We start from the raw sequence: 17,797 nt of genomic DNA on the forward strand, positions 1-17,797 counted from the left end.
ATACAGATGACTACAAAGATTTCCAAAATCCTTCTTTGTGTTCACATTTTGCATGTCTAAATTCTAGCTGAGGTGTATGCTAAAAAACCCAATTTCAAAATATATTTCTGTTATTCATATTTTCAGTGCAGTCTGCACCAATATAGATTACCTTCAAAGTCTGAGTCAAATAGCAGTTAGGACCAGAGAAACCTGGATCACAGATGCATTGTTCTTTCAGACAGTCTCCATGGCCTCTACAGTTATCTATACAACCAGGTCCTAGATAGAAATTGTCAATGCCCCACTGCATATCAGAGTATTTCTGATAGAATCTAAATCGCACAGGACTGTGTTAAGAGAGAGAGAGAAGAAAGAAAATAAGCAGATAAGCATAGATAATTACACAAATTATAGTATATAAAATGTAAAACAGGACGTGTTTTGGAACAGAAGATATGACAAGTTGAAACACATTTCTTAATTAAAATTAATGATTCTTCAAATGTATTTTATTTATGAAAATTATATAGTATATTTCTACCTATTGAGGGGCACAATATGACTCATAACAACAGTAAAATAACTTAAAACATCATGAAGCATTAGAGGCTTCATAAGCATAATAATGCAAGTTCAGCTGTATTGACAACAAGTATGCTTGTAATGTTAAAATTATAGATAATTTTATGTATATGCACTTTGGTTCTACTCTAAGATGTTAATATAAATAATGATGATGTCTGGTATACATGATTACCCAAACCAGTTTGAGTTCCAGTAACATGACCTGTCCAGTCATGCCTGAATTTAGGGTGATATAATAAAGCCAGAGTGCATATCTTTGAAGATCAAAAGTGTGTCAAGGGCACTTCCGAACAGAGGCACATGATGGGTGCACTGAATCAGAGCACCTGACACTCACAATCCATCAGCATGCATGGCATACCACTGTGGCACAAGACAGAGTGGCATCAAGCCCTGGTTTTGATAAGTATCTGTTCCATGAGTTACTTCTCCTCGCTCTCCTGTTTAGTGCTAATGCTACTGGGGAAAGAAACTGCCTGAAAAAGTCACTTTGAACTTGATTTAATATCAGTAGCTTGGATAGAAATGTTATACTTACTTTCCCACGAGGCTTTCAGGGAGTGGGTAAGTTATCCTTTTCCATCCTTTTGTTGGAAAGAAGACAGATGGCTGTGAAACACTCCCAGAACATTTGGGATCAGCAGGTAAGCACTGGGGTATTAGGTAGCTCCAGCTTACTCCAAAGTCAGTGGAATACTGCACATGCACTTGGTTCTGGGCAACTTTTTCCGACATTTTACATCCAACAGAAATCTAATATGTGTTAAAGGATATACTTTTTGTTTCAAACATATTTGTTTGCAAGAAAAATAATATTGAGCTTTTGTTTTAAATTTATAAGAAAGTATTGTCTGTCATTCTTAAAAAGGAAAATCTGAGGAACACAAAGGCTTGCCCAAGATTTTAGTACAAGTCAATGGAAGATCAGGAAGAGAAACCTTGATCTTACAAGAAGATAAATCTTGACATAAAAGCTAGTACCATGTCCAGTTATCAGGCTTCCATCGTGCTAGCCCCATTAATTATATAATTATATCACATAGCACTGTTTATCATAATGTGTACTTCACTTAGAGCATGTCGTGATTGGCTAGTACAGACTGTCAATCAAAGGTAATTTAAACTCTGGAGAGAATTCCTAAAGCAGGGGTTATGGAATGGAGTAAACAAGTGTCTATACCGAATAGGGCTTGGATGATCCAGAGATAGGGATGGTTAGGACTAGAGAGAGGAACTCTAGTTAGGGTCACTAGAGCAGGACTGAGAGTAGACTTGGGAGATTGATGGCTAGGTTGTATACACCTGGGAATACCTCTGCAAATCAAGCTTGACTATCACTTTGTGAATTCTGGGAGTGTATGGTTTAATACACAGGTTATACAGCCAGGGATGTTGTGTCCCAGGAAAGGTGCTGAAAGTCTAAAGAAGCTTGTTTTACCTAGACCCCTCAGTAAAGCCTTTGTTGACACACTGACACAATCTTATATAAGTACCAGAGGTCTGAATACCAGATTAAAATATAAGAAGTGGTGTACTGACTAGGAAGTAAATATTAAGGTTGCTACTTTGTTTAAGAAGCCATTACACATGTGACCCTATATTGTAGAGAATAGAAACCACTGAAGCTATTATACCACAATAAGGTTATTTTCTTTGGTTTAGAATGTTAAACCTGGTTCAACTGTATCTACTTCACCACACGATATCACTTGGGAACAATACCAAAGTTATTGTTAGAAACCCAAATTAGGATTTAATTTGGTGGCATCAGCATAATAAATAAATAAATAAATAAATAAATAAATAAATAAATAAATGGTTTGAAACAAATCAAAAGGGTCACAAACATCATATTGTTTATTTTAACATCTATATGTTTAAACATTAATCTCTCAGTCCCAACCTTGGGCACATCCTTGACAGAGCCAAACTAGTGTGGTATTAAACATGTCATCTACTTTGTTTATTCAACTTTAAAATAGCAGCCATGTGGAGACGCAATTTGGATCAGGATTGCACTGTGGTGTTGGGGGGTGGCAGTTAACCCAGGCTTTTTCTCCCTGAACAAGTGCTTGAAATCAGAGTTGATGAATGTTAATAAATTGAGGCTCAGTTTAGACAAGACAATGTTGGTGAAGACGGGGTTGTTCTGTTGCTTAGTTGGCTGGGAATTAGCTTGTTTTGGACAAAGTCAAGATTTAAGCCTGGGTGTAATAGGACCCAGCATTGCTTCTGGATATCCAAATAGTGGCAGAGCCAACATTGAGCGAATGGGTTTCAAGAACCCGGGCCGCCACCCCTTAGGGGCCATGCCTTGCGCCCCAGCCAGGCCCCCTGCATCTGATGTCAGGCACTGGGGGTGTAGCTGTGCTTGCAAATGGGGCCATGTGGCAAAATCCCCAGCCAGTGCCATGTTCGCTGTGTGGCCAGTGCGCTGTGAACGTGGCACTGGCCAGGAGATTTTGCTTGCAAATGGGGCCATGCGGCCCAGTTTGCAAGCAAGCTCTCCCCACTGCATCTGACATCAGGTGCAGGGGATCGGGCTTAGCAGGGGGTGGGGCTAGCAGGCTGCAGTGGTAGGGGGGACCTGGGCTGCCACTGGCCTCCCTCCACCCCTGCAGAGCCCACAGTCATCATGATGATGATGATGATTTCTATTTCTATACCACTTTTCCAAAAATAGCTCAGGGCGGTTTACAAAGAGAAACAATAAATAAATAAGAAGGCTCCCTGTCCCCAAAGGGCTCACATTCTAAAACGAAACATAAGATAGACACCAGCAACAGTCACTGGAAGTACTGTGCTGGGGGTGGATAGGGCCAGTTACTCTCCCCCTGCTAAATAAAGAGAATTTTTACTAATTTCAGTTGAGTTACCAGGTATGCCTGCTGCTGGAAGAAACCTTGCTACTGTTGTTTGTGTTTTGCTTGCTTCTATATTGGACTATTATAATACATTCTATGTGGGACTTTCCTTCAAGATGGTTAAAAAGCAGGAGTTGAATTTCAGTAAATAAATGAATTTTCTGACAGGTGGTTCTAATTCCAGCTAGATTCTAAAGTGCATTATAGATTTAAAAATAGCCTATTGGGGCTGTTACTGCCTTTTAGGGGTGTGCACAAACGGTTTGATAGTGAACTGGTTTGCTGCGAATCATGCCGATGGCTGACTGGTCTGAGAAGGAATGGAATCTGGCCCAGTTCATGGTGGAAAGGTTTGCTGGTTTGACAAGCTATTTGCATGCAAAATAGACGTAAGTTTTGGGCGGTATAAAAATATGTTAAATAAATAAATAAAATATTCCTTGTAATAAAGGGGATAAAAAGCTTAGGGTGGCTGGTGAGGGCAGGCGGCATGGGGCGGTGGCAGCGAGAGCACTTTGAGTTATTGAGTGCCAGGCTACCGGACAGTCACTTACTCACCTAGCCTTTGTGGTTACCAGGCTGCTGCGGGGAGCACTGCTGGGGCTGCAGTTTCCAAGACTTACCAGACTTACCAGACTGGTAAGTTGCCAGCACATTTGCATTTACTCTTAAAGGTGCCTTGCTCTTGCCTTCCCGCCCAGCGCTGCTTGCCCTCAACCACTGCCCTAAGCTTTTAACCCCCTTTATTACATGCAGTTTTAACATACAAATAGCTGCTTGAACTGGCAAACTGGTTGGAGCTGGTTTGGTCAAACTAACCGTCTGGCTGGTCAGTTTGACTGAACTGGTTCGCAGACCAGTGGGTTGGTCCAAATTTGGTCTGAATTCAAACTGAACCGTGGAGAACAGTCTGCACACACCCCAGTGCCTTTTAATGAATCACTTACTGTTCCTACCAACCAGCAGAGCCAAAAACATGGCAAGAGAGATACATTTCTTAACTTGATGACACAACAGAATAGCAGGATTGTAACAGAAATATTGATAATCCTAATCAGGATATTTGAGAATTGCCATTTCATTGAGCAGAAATAAGTGGCTCAGACATTCAAATTGGCATATTTCACACCATCTTCTGTCCCTGCAAAGCTGTGTATTGGTTCTGTGGTGTTAAGGGTGTTAACACAACTATCTAGATGCTTTAGAAAGCAAAACGTTTACCTTGAATTGCATGATCCAGTTTTCTGTAGGAGTTAAATCATGAGTGACAGCATAAACTTCTCTGCCATCATGGCTACCACACATCATGACGCCATCAGGAGAGTCACAGAATCTTTCAATTGAACAGTCATCATGGAACAGCCAATGTTCATTCACTTAAGAAAATAATATTCAAATCAGTACTTTAAAACTAAAACATCTGAGAATTAAAACTGCTGATGGTGTTATAGAATAGAATTATTGGATTATTAAACCATGAATCCGCAAATGGCTCATCCCATTCTAAAGCAATAATCCTTTAAATGTGTTAATATTTAAAATAAAATAGCATCAATAGAATCGATTTTATAGTATGCTTGGTTCTAGGTTGCCAACCTTTTATTTGGTAGCACCCTTGTGTATTTAATAACTGGTATCTAATAACTATTTGTTTAGAGGAAATTCAACAGAAGAAACTTTTCTAGTCACTACTTGTTTACGTTGGGAAAAGCTCTTCATGTGCTGAATTTCTGGTTGTCACACAGCTGTTAAAATCACAAGGGCCTTGCAGAAAAAAAACACACTGGCACCCTCTGTCTGGTTTTCATCTGTGTAAACTCCTACCTGTTGTCCTGTCTTCCATGAACATATCAAAAGCGATCCTTCCCATGGGTCCTGCATCTGCGGGAGAACGTTCATGCTGTGGCAATGGTGCACTGCTGAAAGTGTCCAACATCACTGTCCTCTGATCAGCTGACCCTGATATCAGCACATTGTCAATAGCCCAATCACTCTGATCCAAACCATCATGTTTTGGCTGCCACCAACGGAAACGGGTTCCCACGTCTTTGGCATCAGGAGGAAGGAGAATATTTACAAAGCTAAAGAGGAACAATTAAAATAGATAATGTAAAACTTGTACACCTTTTTTTTTTTTAAAAATGAAGTGAATCTGGAACATTGTTTAATGTTTAATGGTTCTCTAAATAACACTGGGGCATGTTTTTTGATCTGCTCCATTTCCTGCTGAACCAGAGCAGAATGAATGAGAATTATCCAGACAGAAGCTACTGTTAGATTCCATTTTGTGTACATTGCTATGATGATAATTAGCTATAACTATAAAGACAATGCTACCTGTGTGGTAAATTAAAGCAATTTTGCATTCATCACAGGGCTGAGGGTCAGCTTAAACCTCCCCCCCACCACCACTACAGCCCATAGAAGCTCTTTAGAATTCACATTCCATATCTCATTCTTATGTAAATGGATTTTTATGTATATGTAGTTACAGTTATTATTAACATTGACAAGATAATAAGGCTTTCAAAATTATAGTAAATCCTCGGTTTCACAATCATAAAGGGTATATAATTCAAGCAATCAGATTATCAGATGATAGTTGCATGAAAACCAGATATGTGGTGCTATGCAGTGCAAATTAACTTGTAAGGAATTCCCACTGAGTTTAGTCATGGGACTTACTCCTTTATGACAGCATTTAAAACTGGTTTTAGCTGAGTAGCAGTTCTCTAGGATACAATGATCTTCTTGCTCTTACAATATCAAGATGTGTAAATCAGAATGTTCGGAAAATTTATATGCACTACAGTGCCTGTACAGCAGCCACTAAGATTCCTTTAGCATATATATACAGTTCCTGAAGAGTTAAGTCACATTTTAAAAAATAATTCATAATTTTGTTGACCGACACTTTTTAGATTGCTTTTTTGTGTGTTGCATTTTATATCTTTTCTAATGTTGTAAGTTGTCCTGAGAGTATGTGATCGTGCAGGGTAAAAATGTTTAAAATCTATTTTATATTTGAAGAGTGTGTTAGGGAGAAAGTCATATTTCTCAATTACTTACAAATACCAAATTTTGCATACACAATCCTGCCATTGAAATTAGTGGAATGAACTACTTTTTACACCAGACTATGCAGGGGGAAAGGTTTGGTGTTTTTTAAAATTAGAATAAATTTTGAATATAATCATCAGATTTTAACTGTCATTGTTCTCAACAGATTCTTAACACTCAATCAGATCAATAATTCAGAAATGACATCATGACCAAGAGAAGCAAAAGATCTTTCTCAAATTCAAATTTATGATTATTCAATTTACTATATATGGTAATTATTCAATAAAAGGAATAATTTTTGAAGTTTAAATTTGCAAATCTCAAACTGTTTTACTTCCTTTTTGCAAGCAAATTAATTTTAAAAAATTCTGTTACATATATTTATGAACTTTCCTATAAGTGTAATCTATGCAAAATGACATTGCTCGCTCCGTGTTGGGTCTCACCTACTAGTACATAAATAAACTGTGATTTTGTTCATAGTGTATTAGAGTGAACTGAACAGAACAAAAGTGCTTTAAAGCACAGTCTGCCTATCAGCTAGCATATGAATCTGTTGCTTTATTAACTATGTGAATCAGAAATACTCTTATTAAAGGAATAACAATTCTGTGGAGACCTAAAATTGCAGACAGAGCAGGATGGACAGGTGTCAGATACATTCCTTGGTTATATCTTATTCTGATTCTTGTGTAGGAAATTTACTGTAAAGTCTTCCATGTATGCTTAACTTGAATTATCAATGTCCTAACTGCCATGAAGCAAAACCTATTCTTCACAGCTGTCCAGTCAGTGTAAGGCAAGAAGAATTTGCAATTTATAGTCAACGCAGATTCTACATGAGAACAACGTAGATTCTGCATGAGCAACAAGAATGTACTTATTACCCAGGTTTGCTGAACTGATCATAAAAAATTTCCATTAAGAGCGTCCAGGTAATGCCACCATTCACAGAGTACTCAAGGAGAACTCCTTGGTTACGACTGTTGGGAGTTATCAGACATCCGTACATGAAATAAAACTGGACGAATTCTGCATTAGTTAAGTTTAGATCCACTGTAACCAGCAAACGGCTGCATCCCTTAAGGAAAGAAAATAAGAAATATATTATTATGATGGCTGAGGAAAAAATAACCACCCACAATGCTTGTTTTGTTTTCAGGAGTCAACATTACTTAATTTTTCCCCCCTTTTGGAAAAGCATGGGTTTTCAAAGGTGAAGCCCATGTTCCATATTATATTCATGCAGAGGAGAGAAGGGGCGGGGGTTATTGCTTTTGCCAAAACAATCCCTTATGTTAAAGAGTCAAGCTTTCATTTACATGAAAAGTGGCTTGCCTCTTCAGCGGTAGAAAGTACTGGAAACAGTAGTTTACTACTGGAAACAGTTTCCTGAAAAGAAGCAAACCAATTCCTAGCTGTATGCAGAGTTCTTTCCTATGTACATGTATTATTATTTTTTAATCTCAGGCAAAGACAGCTAAACCAAAAAAATTAACACATTTAGATCAAATAACTCTAACTCTAAAGTACTGGGCAGGATCTGGACTAAGTTAGTAATGACTACACTACACAACTACAAGTTTGTCATACCTAACAAGTCTCATTGATTTCAATGGGAATTCATAATTACTAACTGAGCCTGGATCCTGCCCATTGATTACTGCCCATTGATTGTTGTCTTTTTGATATGGGCTGTAATATATACCATTATTTGTTCACAAACGGTTGCAGTTCTAACATTACTTTTGTGGAAGTGAATAGTGTGTACTACTAGATACTTTTTGGGGGGTGGAGTGGGAATGGGCCTGTGTAGAATGTATTTCATTTATGAAGCAAATTTAATTGTTTGTATGGACAAAAGGAATCAAATATGCAAAAATGCCAAACATTCCAAATTGCCTATTTCATGCAAAGAACTGTGTGTATTTCAATTTTGTTGCCTTGCCTGGCATGATTGCAAACTTTTAGTTTGAAGCCTCTGGTAGCAACACCACACAAAATAACAACAACAAAAAGATTAATAACATGGTATCGTTATAGAACTGGAATCTGCAACGTTCCAGGCAGGCAACTAAGTACTTTAGTTTTCTGATGACCACATTGGGCCAATGCAGATGCAATGCATTGGATGGTGTAGCTATAGCTAAGCATTATTAATCCTGGAATCCAGAGGTCCAGGCTAGTCTCAAATCTTGGGACCGTGGTTCGCTTTAATCATGGCTAATAGCACTACCATCTCATTGATTACATTTAAGGCTAGAGGTTAAGAATAAGAGCTTAAGAAGTGAGGGAGTGTGGGGTAGGAACCACATGATCCCACAATGTGCTCCTGATTGCTTAACTATAGGTACGCAGTTGGGAATTTTATGTCTACAAAGGGTCAGATCCAGTTTCCAAATCATATATGTTTACTATATAATTCCTATACATTATTATATTAATGCTGCTGGCTTTACAAAACGTTAGTCGCATGGCTAGTACATGCCCAACAGCTGTTTAAATTGCCCCTAAATTAATGATGCATGAAAATGAGGAAACACTGCAGAGTTTACAAACTTTCTCTAATTCCAGGATATTTCTAATTCTGAGATTCAACTCTCTATTTATTTTGTAAGTTTTTATTTGGGTTGTGTTTCAGAATTATAAACAGAGCCTTACTGGTGTGAACAGCAAGCACAAGACCAAAATACTAACCCCACTAAAATGAAGAGCCATCCCGGAAGCCACAGCTCCACAGACAGTGCTAAGTTTCCCACCATTTACTGTTAACCAGTTCTGATTGGATGGTGCACGATTGAAGTTGTCTTTAAGTTGAGTGGGGAGAGGTACCTCTGGCTCATCACAATATAGTCCACCCCAATTTTCATCACACCTGTAAGTAATGGCAAATACATAACTTAACTGGAAAGATATTCTTTATGCAATGACTTTGTCATTCTGTTTTACTATAACTATAGCATTAGGAGCTTATAAACAGGCCTGGAGGAGTTGCATGTGCCTTTCTCTTACTTAACATTAAACAAAGAATACTAATTATATGATGGCTGCACTGAATGACCTTAATTCTATTTAATAATACACTGCAGTAGTGATTCAATATTTGAAAGTCATTTTATTCAGTCTGTTTTAGAGAGATCTAGCTAATGAAAGCAGTACAGCAAACCTATGCAAATAGTTTTAGGGCAGTCAGTGATTCTTGGATGGAAGTCCCAAACTTTCTACCCCTCAATTCTCAGTGAAGTACAGGCATAAGCATTCTCTTCCCTTGCTCTGCCAAGTGCTAGTGCTCTCCTCATCAAGTGTTCCACCACCGACCTATGAAGCACCACCCCTTCGCTCCCAGGTTCCTCCCTCTCCATCTGAGGGGCCTGATCTTTGGAATACCTGGCAACCATCGCACTGTCCCCCACAAAAGGCTGCAACACTTACATGCAATTCCCCTGAGTGCACTTCCCATGGCCACTGCACATATCTATACAGCCATCACCAATATAGACATTATCTATGGCCCACGTTTGCTGCTTGTCAAATGGAGCTGGCTGGTGCCAGCGGAAACGGGTTGCCTGAGACCTTTGGGGAAAGCAAAGAAATATGACATGAATACTTCCAGAGTCACAGTATGAGCATTAAGACTATTTCATCTTTATTCCTGATAACTCCATTTACTAACCAATTAAATTATTGGGTTTTTTAAACATTTTAACAGTAGATGGCAGTATTAAACTTCATGTAACTTTTGTACTCCAAGTGAAAAAGACCTCTGTTAAAGAGAGTGCAGATTTTTTAAACCTGAAGGAAAACCTTTGGTCAGAATATTTTGGAAGAAAAAAGAAAGACTTTGGGTTGGGTATATCTACTATTTAAGACTAATTTGACAATGGCTTTATTTAAACATGAAGGTCACAATCCACCAAGATATTCTTCAATGCAAATTCCATTAAAATGAATGCTTACTACACAGGAGCACATAGTGCTCTTGCATGGCTCCTATTAATTTAAATGGGGCTTGTGCAGGAGAACTCCCCAATTGATTGTGCCATATGTGTTGTCTGAGGAACATACACTGATAATAAAACAGGATTTAATATATCTGTTTCCACAAGTCTGGAACTACAAGAGTACTGAGGAGGAAGTAGCTGTTTAATTATCACATTTTATGTCTATTGCTCAAGGGTCTCTTAAACTGAGGATTAACATGGTGCACTTTCTCTGCAGATGAGCAGAACACTGCTGATGAAATACAACTGTGTGCTGCCTCATGCCATTATAAAGCTACAGGAATTTTGCCAACATTAGTTCCTAATTGAACAGCAGTTGGACAAAACCTCCTCTGGCCTCTCAGGTCTCTCGTACTATGAACCAATTAATCACGCCTCTCATACTTCGAATCAATTGTTCCCATTGTTTAGAGATAGTTCAAAAGATAAAAATAATAATGCTTCCAATTTTATTTATTATTCAAATTTGTAGACCGCTCCAAACTTCCATCTCTGGGTGGATTTCTAGTACAATTTTTTAAAATTAAAACATTTCTACCATGAAACAGCTTCTAACTTAAGAAAAACAATAACACTAACTACAAAAACAAAAACAAAAACAAAAAACCCCAAAATCTTTGTTCCTCTGCAGAATACCTGAAGATACATGTAGTCACTCTGGAAGTAAACACCTTATTTCAAATTCATATTCATATATATATATATATATATATATATATATATATATATATATGATCTGTCAGATATTTTAAGGATATGGTAAATGTAATCTACCTGGTGTAAGGAGGAAGTGGTAAAGAAATCCGTGTCCATTTGTTGAAAGTATCTGACACCAGAATCCTCTGGAGGTGGTATTTGCTGCATTCAACGTTAGTGGGGAGGCAGTCTCTCATTACTGGGTGCCATGTCAGACCAAGGTCAACTGAATACTCCAGCTCAATAGCTAAACATTGTTGAAATACATTAAAATTAGTGCAAACATTATTCTGGTTCATATGATCAAACCCTAAAGCTCAATGATAATACTCTTGCATTAGAATGTTACATGTAAAACATATTCATGGTTTATATACAAATAAACATATAAATGATCTCTCGGCAATAAATAATCTCTTGGACTATTTGCACTGCATAATTTTCAGAAGAATGTGCACTCAGATGTGCAGTTGTGCATCCAAATGCAATTTCCATTGAAAGTAATGCAGTTCAGATTCATTTGCAGTTCAGTCCCATTTGCTGGGTCTAGTTCATAACGGTGGTGGCGAGTTGAACTAGAATACCATTAATTTAATTTAATTTAATTTAATTTAATTTAAAGTATTTATACCCTGCCCTTCCAGTACAATACTGCTTGGAGTGGCTTACAAAATTAATAAAACAAATAATATAATATAAAACAAGACCAAGAGCAGGAACCCAAGAGCAGGAACCCATTAAAACCAAATTTAAAAGTTGCAAGTTAAATGGTTTTAAAGTGTTTAACCCCCCCCCCCCAAAACCTGCCAGTTATGAGCTGCAGATATATTTAAAATGCCTCTCTAAAAAGATGGGTCTTCAGCTGTTTCTTAAAGACCCTGCAGGAAGACCAATCCCGCTCCCATATTCCTTTAAGGTGTAGGAGGTCCATTCTCCTCTCAGCTTCAATGATTGGCTGCTGCCTTGTGGACTTCCCTCTCACAAGTTGTTCTGTGGAGCAAGCCAGCATGAGGACCCAAGTGGCAACTGGGAACTTGAGAGGCAGCTGCCACCTGGAGTGACTCCTCTTGCCCACCAGCCCCTCAGTCAATACAATTCTCCACAGTGTTTAAACTCCAAAGAGGAACTCCACCTTGCAGCTGAAAGGATCCTGGGAGAGGTTGTAAACTGAGCTTGGTGGATGCACACCTGAGGGTATGTGTCCTCCATGGACATTTCCTTCCCTCTATCTTAGGATCCAGCTGAAGGTAAGGAAGCTGGAGGCACTTTAGGCAAGAAATAAAGCACACACTTCACTGAGCACTGCTCGGTGTATTGGAATCCTTTAGAAGTTTATGAAGATTGTGCAGCAGTGCTGAAATGACATTGATGTGGATAGAAAGCTGGCATATATTGAAGGATGTGCTATTATTGAGAACTGGTGTAGTGTTATGGCTAAAGGTGTAATTTTGCACTTATCTTATGCTTGTATTTTAAATATTTTTAATCAGATCTGTGTTTTTATATTTTAGCTTAATATTTTAATTGTGTATTTTTATAGTCTTGTTTTAATTTTTGTGTGAACCACCTTGAGATTGTAATTGTGTATCTTTTTATAGTCTTGTTTTAATTTTTGTGTGAACCACTTTGAGATTGTTTTAATGAAAGGTGGTATATAAATTTAACAACAAACAAACAAACAAACAAACAAAAATTTGTTAAGCTGACATATCCCTGGTTCATATGTCCTCTCAGGCACTAGCTAAAAGGTAGCCTTAGGCAAGTCACTACTATTTCAGCTTCAGGCCTCCCCAATATCTACAATATGGGGTTAATAATACTGACCAACTTTACTGGGCTGTTAACCAGGATTGCTGCATTAATGTATATGGATGTGCCATTTGAAACAAATGCACAAAATATACATGGTAAGTTGTCAATGTTGCCTTCCCCACAAGTGCCTCAGACAGAGAGGAGAGGGGATTCTCGAGCACCCGTCTCTTCCTCTGGGATGCTGTCACTTGGTTAGACTCTTTGCCTGCCACCACCAATCCCTGCAGGCCCTCCTCAGCAGTGCTCTGACTGGCCCTGCAAAGCCCACTGCACTGCTAACAGCTTTGCGAGAACATTCCACCATTTCTTGAGAGGCTGGGAAAGTCATGCAAGAATCATTCGGGATTTCTGGCCTTGACACACTTTGCTGCGGCAGGTCCCAGGCCAGGCTGCACCTGGTCTCCTGCCTGTCTCTTCCTTCCAGCCAGTGCAGTGGGGCCAGATGAACTTCGATTGACTGCTCTCCCTCTAAGGCCTGACCTGCTCTTGCAGGATGCCACCCCCTGACATAAGGATTACTATAATCCTATGATAATAAGTGAAACATATGTGATGGTGATGACATACGAGTGCAAAAACAGGCAACAAAAAGATTCCTCTACACATGCCTGCTTGTAAATTTTACTTGAAGAATCTAATTGTACTAGAGCCTAATTCACACAAAATACTTACCTTGATTTCTCATCAGCTGATTACTCAGTATGTGATGACTGACAGCTGATTGTATGGACTAGCTTCTTTGAAAATTATGGTGACATTGGGTGATATTAATATTCTGTGAGAACTCTTGTATGCATGCAAGTCATCACTTGATGTTCCAGTCACAAAGTGATGAACATGAATGAGTGAACCAGGTCATATTAACTGTTAAAAAAGAAAGCAGGCTTTGGGGCCACCCAAACTAATCAAGCTTTTCAGTTCTTAATTAATATAGTATCTAATATTTAATTAAACACATTTTTGCTGAACATTGTAGCTGTATAGGAAGCTTTACAATACAACTGTATTAATCTAAGTTGCAAACCAATTGGCTGTATAAGATTATAAAGGATACTTGGTAACTTTCTATACGTAGGTATAAACCTTTTTTACATGATGTCCTTATTATCAACATAATACCCTCTCAAAATCAGATGCTGATGCTGACTGTCCTGCTTAATGAAACTTCAAGTTAAAATAATGCTTGGTTAATGATGCAGACAAAACAAAAAGGAGAAAAAAAAAACCCTTACTTGTAAGTGACTAACAGATCCATTACAGTATTCTTAGCATTAACTGCAACTCCAAAATTGTAATGATTATGTTTTGGGCTAAATAATGAAGTGTAATGATTATATTTTGGGCTAGTAGTTAATTTCCATGCTTATATGAACATTGCTTAATCTATTTTAGGGATTTTTAAAAAGCCTCATTTTCATTTTTTAAAAATACAGCTATTCTGACATAATTGCCTGCAGTTAGTTGACATACATTATCAAAATCTCCTCTGGCCTAACTTACATCGGCTCTGTGCCAATATAACATATTCCTAATGTATACAGGTGCAAGCAAAGTCTAAAGCAGGATTTTGGTGTCTGAGGTTTCAAGAGCCATAACTGTTTAAAGCATGACAAACCGTAAAATGAAAAATGATGTGGAACCAATTTCAGAACAGGAGGTTTTATGCTGGAAACATCAAGTTGCCTTGTCCTAGATTTGTACTACTCAGAGTAAAGAATGTCATCTCAGACCAGCAGCTGCTAGTGAGTGTGTGGAAGCATATAGTTCCCCCATCAGTAAAGATTTCCTAGTTCATTTAGATGGAGGGTTGACATGTGTACCATTGAAGTGAATGGGAAAGGTTTTGTGCATTAGTGTGTGGCCTATGCTTTGGGTTTGGATACAAGAAAACAAGAACAATAGGGTATGGCCTTGGCCTGTTCATTCAGCACACCTGAAACAATAAACTACCCAGTGCCTGCTGTACACTGTGCCAATTTCTTGGTTTGTTTTTACAGAAGCATTAACAATCCTAGACTGGGCAATGTTGCCATAAGAATCCTTTTGCCACGTCATGCCTTAACTTTTTAAGGACACTATGCTTCCACTTGGGCATGTTCCGTTTGAGAGGTGTTCATGAACAGGGAGACTTCCTAAGCAGGTATGTAGCTAGACGTATCAACCTGATTTACTGAGTAAATTAACATTTATTATATTTTGACAAGGATATTATATTTTGACAAGTTCCATCTTCAATACATGCACATGAGAGAGGGGGAAATTTAAAGCACACAATGCTGAAGCAAATAATGTTTCTCTGGTGGAAAAATTCCATGCTGGATGCTGTTGAATCAAGATCAATAAGCAACGACACCACAGAAGAATGACAAGCATGTGACAGAGAAGCTCTTACCATAGCAGGAATCAGTGACAGAGCACGAAGCAGCAAAGTCTAGTTGCAGGAAAGAATCTTCATTGACAGCAATGTCAGTGGTTACAACATAGCGGGTACTAGCTTTCTCAATGAAGACCAGGGCATCCCCAGTAGAACCACACACTGGCATCTTTGTTCCTCCTGGGTGGAGCAGCCATTTCTTGCTATCCAGGGTACTGAAATCATCTTCCAAGACTGTGTTGCCAGAAATGTTTCCACCAATAAGGATCTGAAACACAACCATAAGAATGTGCTTATTTTACATGCAGGGAAGTTGAATGTGATGTTGAAATGACAAGTTTTTACAAGCATGTCTAAGTCAAGGTTGGTTCACACAAGGATTATTGTGTCTTTGCTGACTGGTTTTTGTCATTCCAAACAGAGTGTATGTGCAGATTCTCATTTTCCTCAAGACGATGAATATCTATATACTGCTTTCCAACAAAAGTTCCTGAAGCGATTTACATAGATATAAATAAATAAATAAAATGGCCCCCTGTCCCCAAAGGGCTCACAATCTAAAAAAGAAACGTAAGATAGACACCAGCAACAGCCACTGTAGGGATGCTGTACTGGGGATGGGTAGGACCACTTGCTCTCCCCCTGCTAAATAAAGAGAATCACCTCTTTAAAAAGCTGCCTCTTTGTTACCGGGGGGACTTTGTTAGCAGGGAACTAATTGAGGTAACTATCTGAGGGACTAACCAAAAGGTAACAGAGTGTTTAGAAGTTTTTAATCTGGCATCAGGAGCTGAGCCACCATTGGGCGAATGGGTTCAAAGAACCCGGGCAGCCCCGTTTGGAACTGAAATTATCCCATGCTGCATTGGCAGCACGGCCAAAGTGACCCTCTGGCCTCACTGGCCAAACAATGGGGCCAATCTCCCTCCCAAATGGGGCCACACGGCCCCGTTTGGGAGGGAGACCATGCCCCGTATTCTGGCATCAGATGTGGGGTGTGTGTGGCTAGCTGGGCCCCTGTGTCCGATGTCAGATGCAGGGGCGGGGCCAGGGGGCCATGGCGGTGGCTGAACATGGGCTGCCACCAGCCTCCCTCCACCACTGTCTGGCATGATACATGTGGCAGAGCACACAGATGAGTGAACAATGGCGACTCAAAGTGTAGTGAAACATCTCAAATACCATATTGAAGACATTCACCATTCTTACATAGCACACATACAGATTCAGATGAGAGCCCTATTCAAGATTTTATGTTTGACATGTGTATGACCTGTATACAGTGTACACAGCTACCAATCTGTATGCAGGTACAGTTTTGAGAAACAATGCTGTGCAACAATGATGCGGAACAGTCTTGAGCAATGATGTGCAATGAATGATATGCAAATGGTCAATATCTTCTGCTAGAGCAAGGCCTAGTCTTGACTGACATTCCTTTATTTGGGCAACATCCTTGTGCTACTCCTAAAGCTAGCATAACAGCATTGCACTAGCGGAACATTAGTCTCAAACACAAGCTCCTGACATAGCAGAATTCACTTGTACAATGCCCCTGAGCTTGCACAGTGTTATTCTGCAAGTGCACCATTAGTCAGGATATTGGCCACTGTTTTTGCATTTACTTTTTAGACACTTTGAATGTCCCACTGTTTCAAAAGAATGTACAGAATATATGTATTTAAATGCATGAATGAACGAATGAATAAAAGTTTAAATCAGATTGGTGAGTATAACACAGGTTGTAGGGGGCAGGGAAAATAGCATACCTAGTGAGCATCTTAAAATATTAGACTAGAGAAGGGAGGCTTATCCAAACCAATAACTTTGGGGTCTGGTACAAGGAGGCACCCTTGAGGAGCTGATGGGCTCACCAGCTAGAGAGCTGATGATGCAGCCAGGGTCCCACTCACCATAATTTAAGATGTATGCCATTGAGAAGCAAAGACCAGTTATGTTACTGATCCAGTGCTTGGGGCTGGGGTGGAATTATGTATTTATTTCAAACACTTACAGATAAAAAGAATACTTATATACAAAAACTCTTATACAAAAAGAATTCTCAGAGTGGTTTGAGAAGATGGTTCCCTGTCCCGAAAGAGCTCATAATCTAAAAAGAAACACAACAGATGGCAAGGAGGGAGTGGAGGCATGTGAGAAAAGGGAAGGAAGATGGAATTATTTGATGTACACATCTGTACGGTGGGGGTGGGGGTAGACTCAGCCCAAGCTCCACTGCTGCCTGAGGTGGCTTGGTAAGCCACTGTCCCATCCCGATTCTTGCACTATTCTTGCACTACACAAACTGAGCCACTTAACTAGTAACAGGGGCATATCTAGGGTGAGGCAGGCAGGGCACGTGCCCCGGGCGCCACTTGAAGGGGGGGCGCCATTTTTTAAAATAAAAAAAATTAAAAAAT

At 39.2% G+C, this 17,797-nt stretch overlaps 1 protein-coding gene across 8 annotated transcripts in view; it reads right to left on the reverse strand.

The window, feature by feature from the left end:
- The window catches only part of RELN (reelin), a 554,313-nt gene that overhangs the window by 28,592 nt on the left and 507,924 nt on the right, over nucleotides 1-17,797 (reverse strand). For all 8 annotated transcript variants that reach the window (XM_053252916.1, XM_053252914.1, XM_053252913.1 and 5 more), the window contains 9 exons: nucleotides 15,396-15,645; nucleotides 11,270-11,438; nucleotides 9,927-10,067; nucleotides 9,192-9,369; nucleotides 7,382-7,575; nucleotides 5,256-5,512; nucleotides 4,653-4,807; nucleotides 1,106-1,320; nucleotides 152-329 (listed from right to left, as the gene is read on the reverse strand). In XM_053252916.1, the coding sequence (XP_053108891.1) occupies nucleotides 152-329; nucleotides 1,106-1,320; nucleotides 4,653-4,807; nucleotides 5,256-5,512; nucleotides 7,382-7,575; nucleotides 9,192-9,369; nucleotides 9,927-10,067; nucleotides 11,270-11,438; nucleotides 15,396-15,645 (1,737 nt within the window). The remainder of the gene's footprint in view (nucleotides 1-151; nucleotides 330-1,105; nucleotides 1,321-4,652; nucleotides 4,808-5,255; nucleotides 5,513-7,381; nucleotides 7,576-9,191; nucleotides 9,370-9,926; nucleotides 10,068-11,269; nucleotides 11,439-15,395; nucleotides 15,646-17,797) is intronic.

Source organism: Hemicordylus capensis, chromosome 5 (assembly GCF_027244095.1).
Source record: "Hemicordylus capensis ecotype Gifberg chromosome 5, rHemCap1.1.pri, whole genome shotgun sequence".
Lineage (NCBI taxonomy): Eukaryota > Metazoa > Chordata > Lepidosauria > Squamata > Cordylidae > Hemicordylus > Hemicordylus capensis.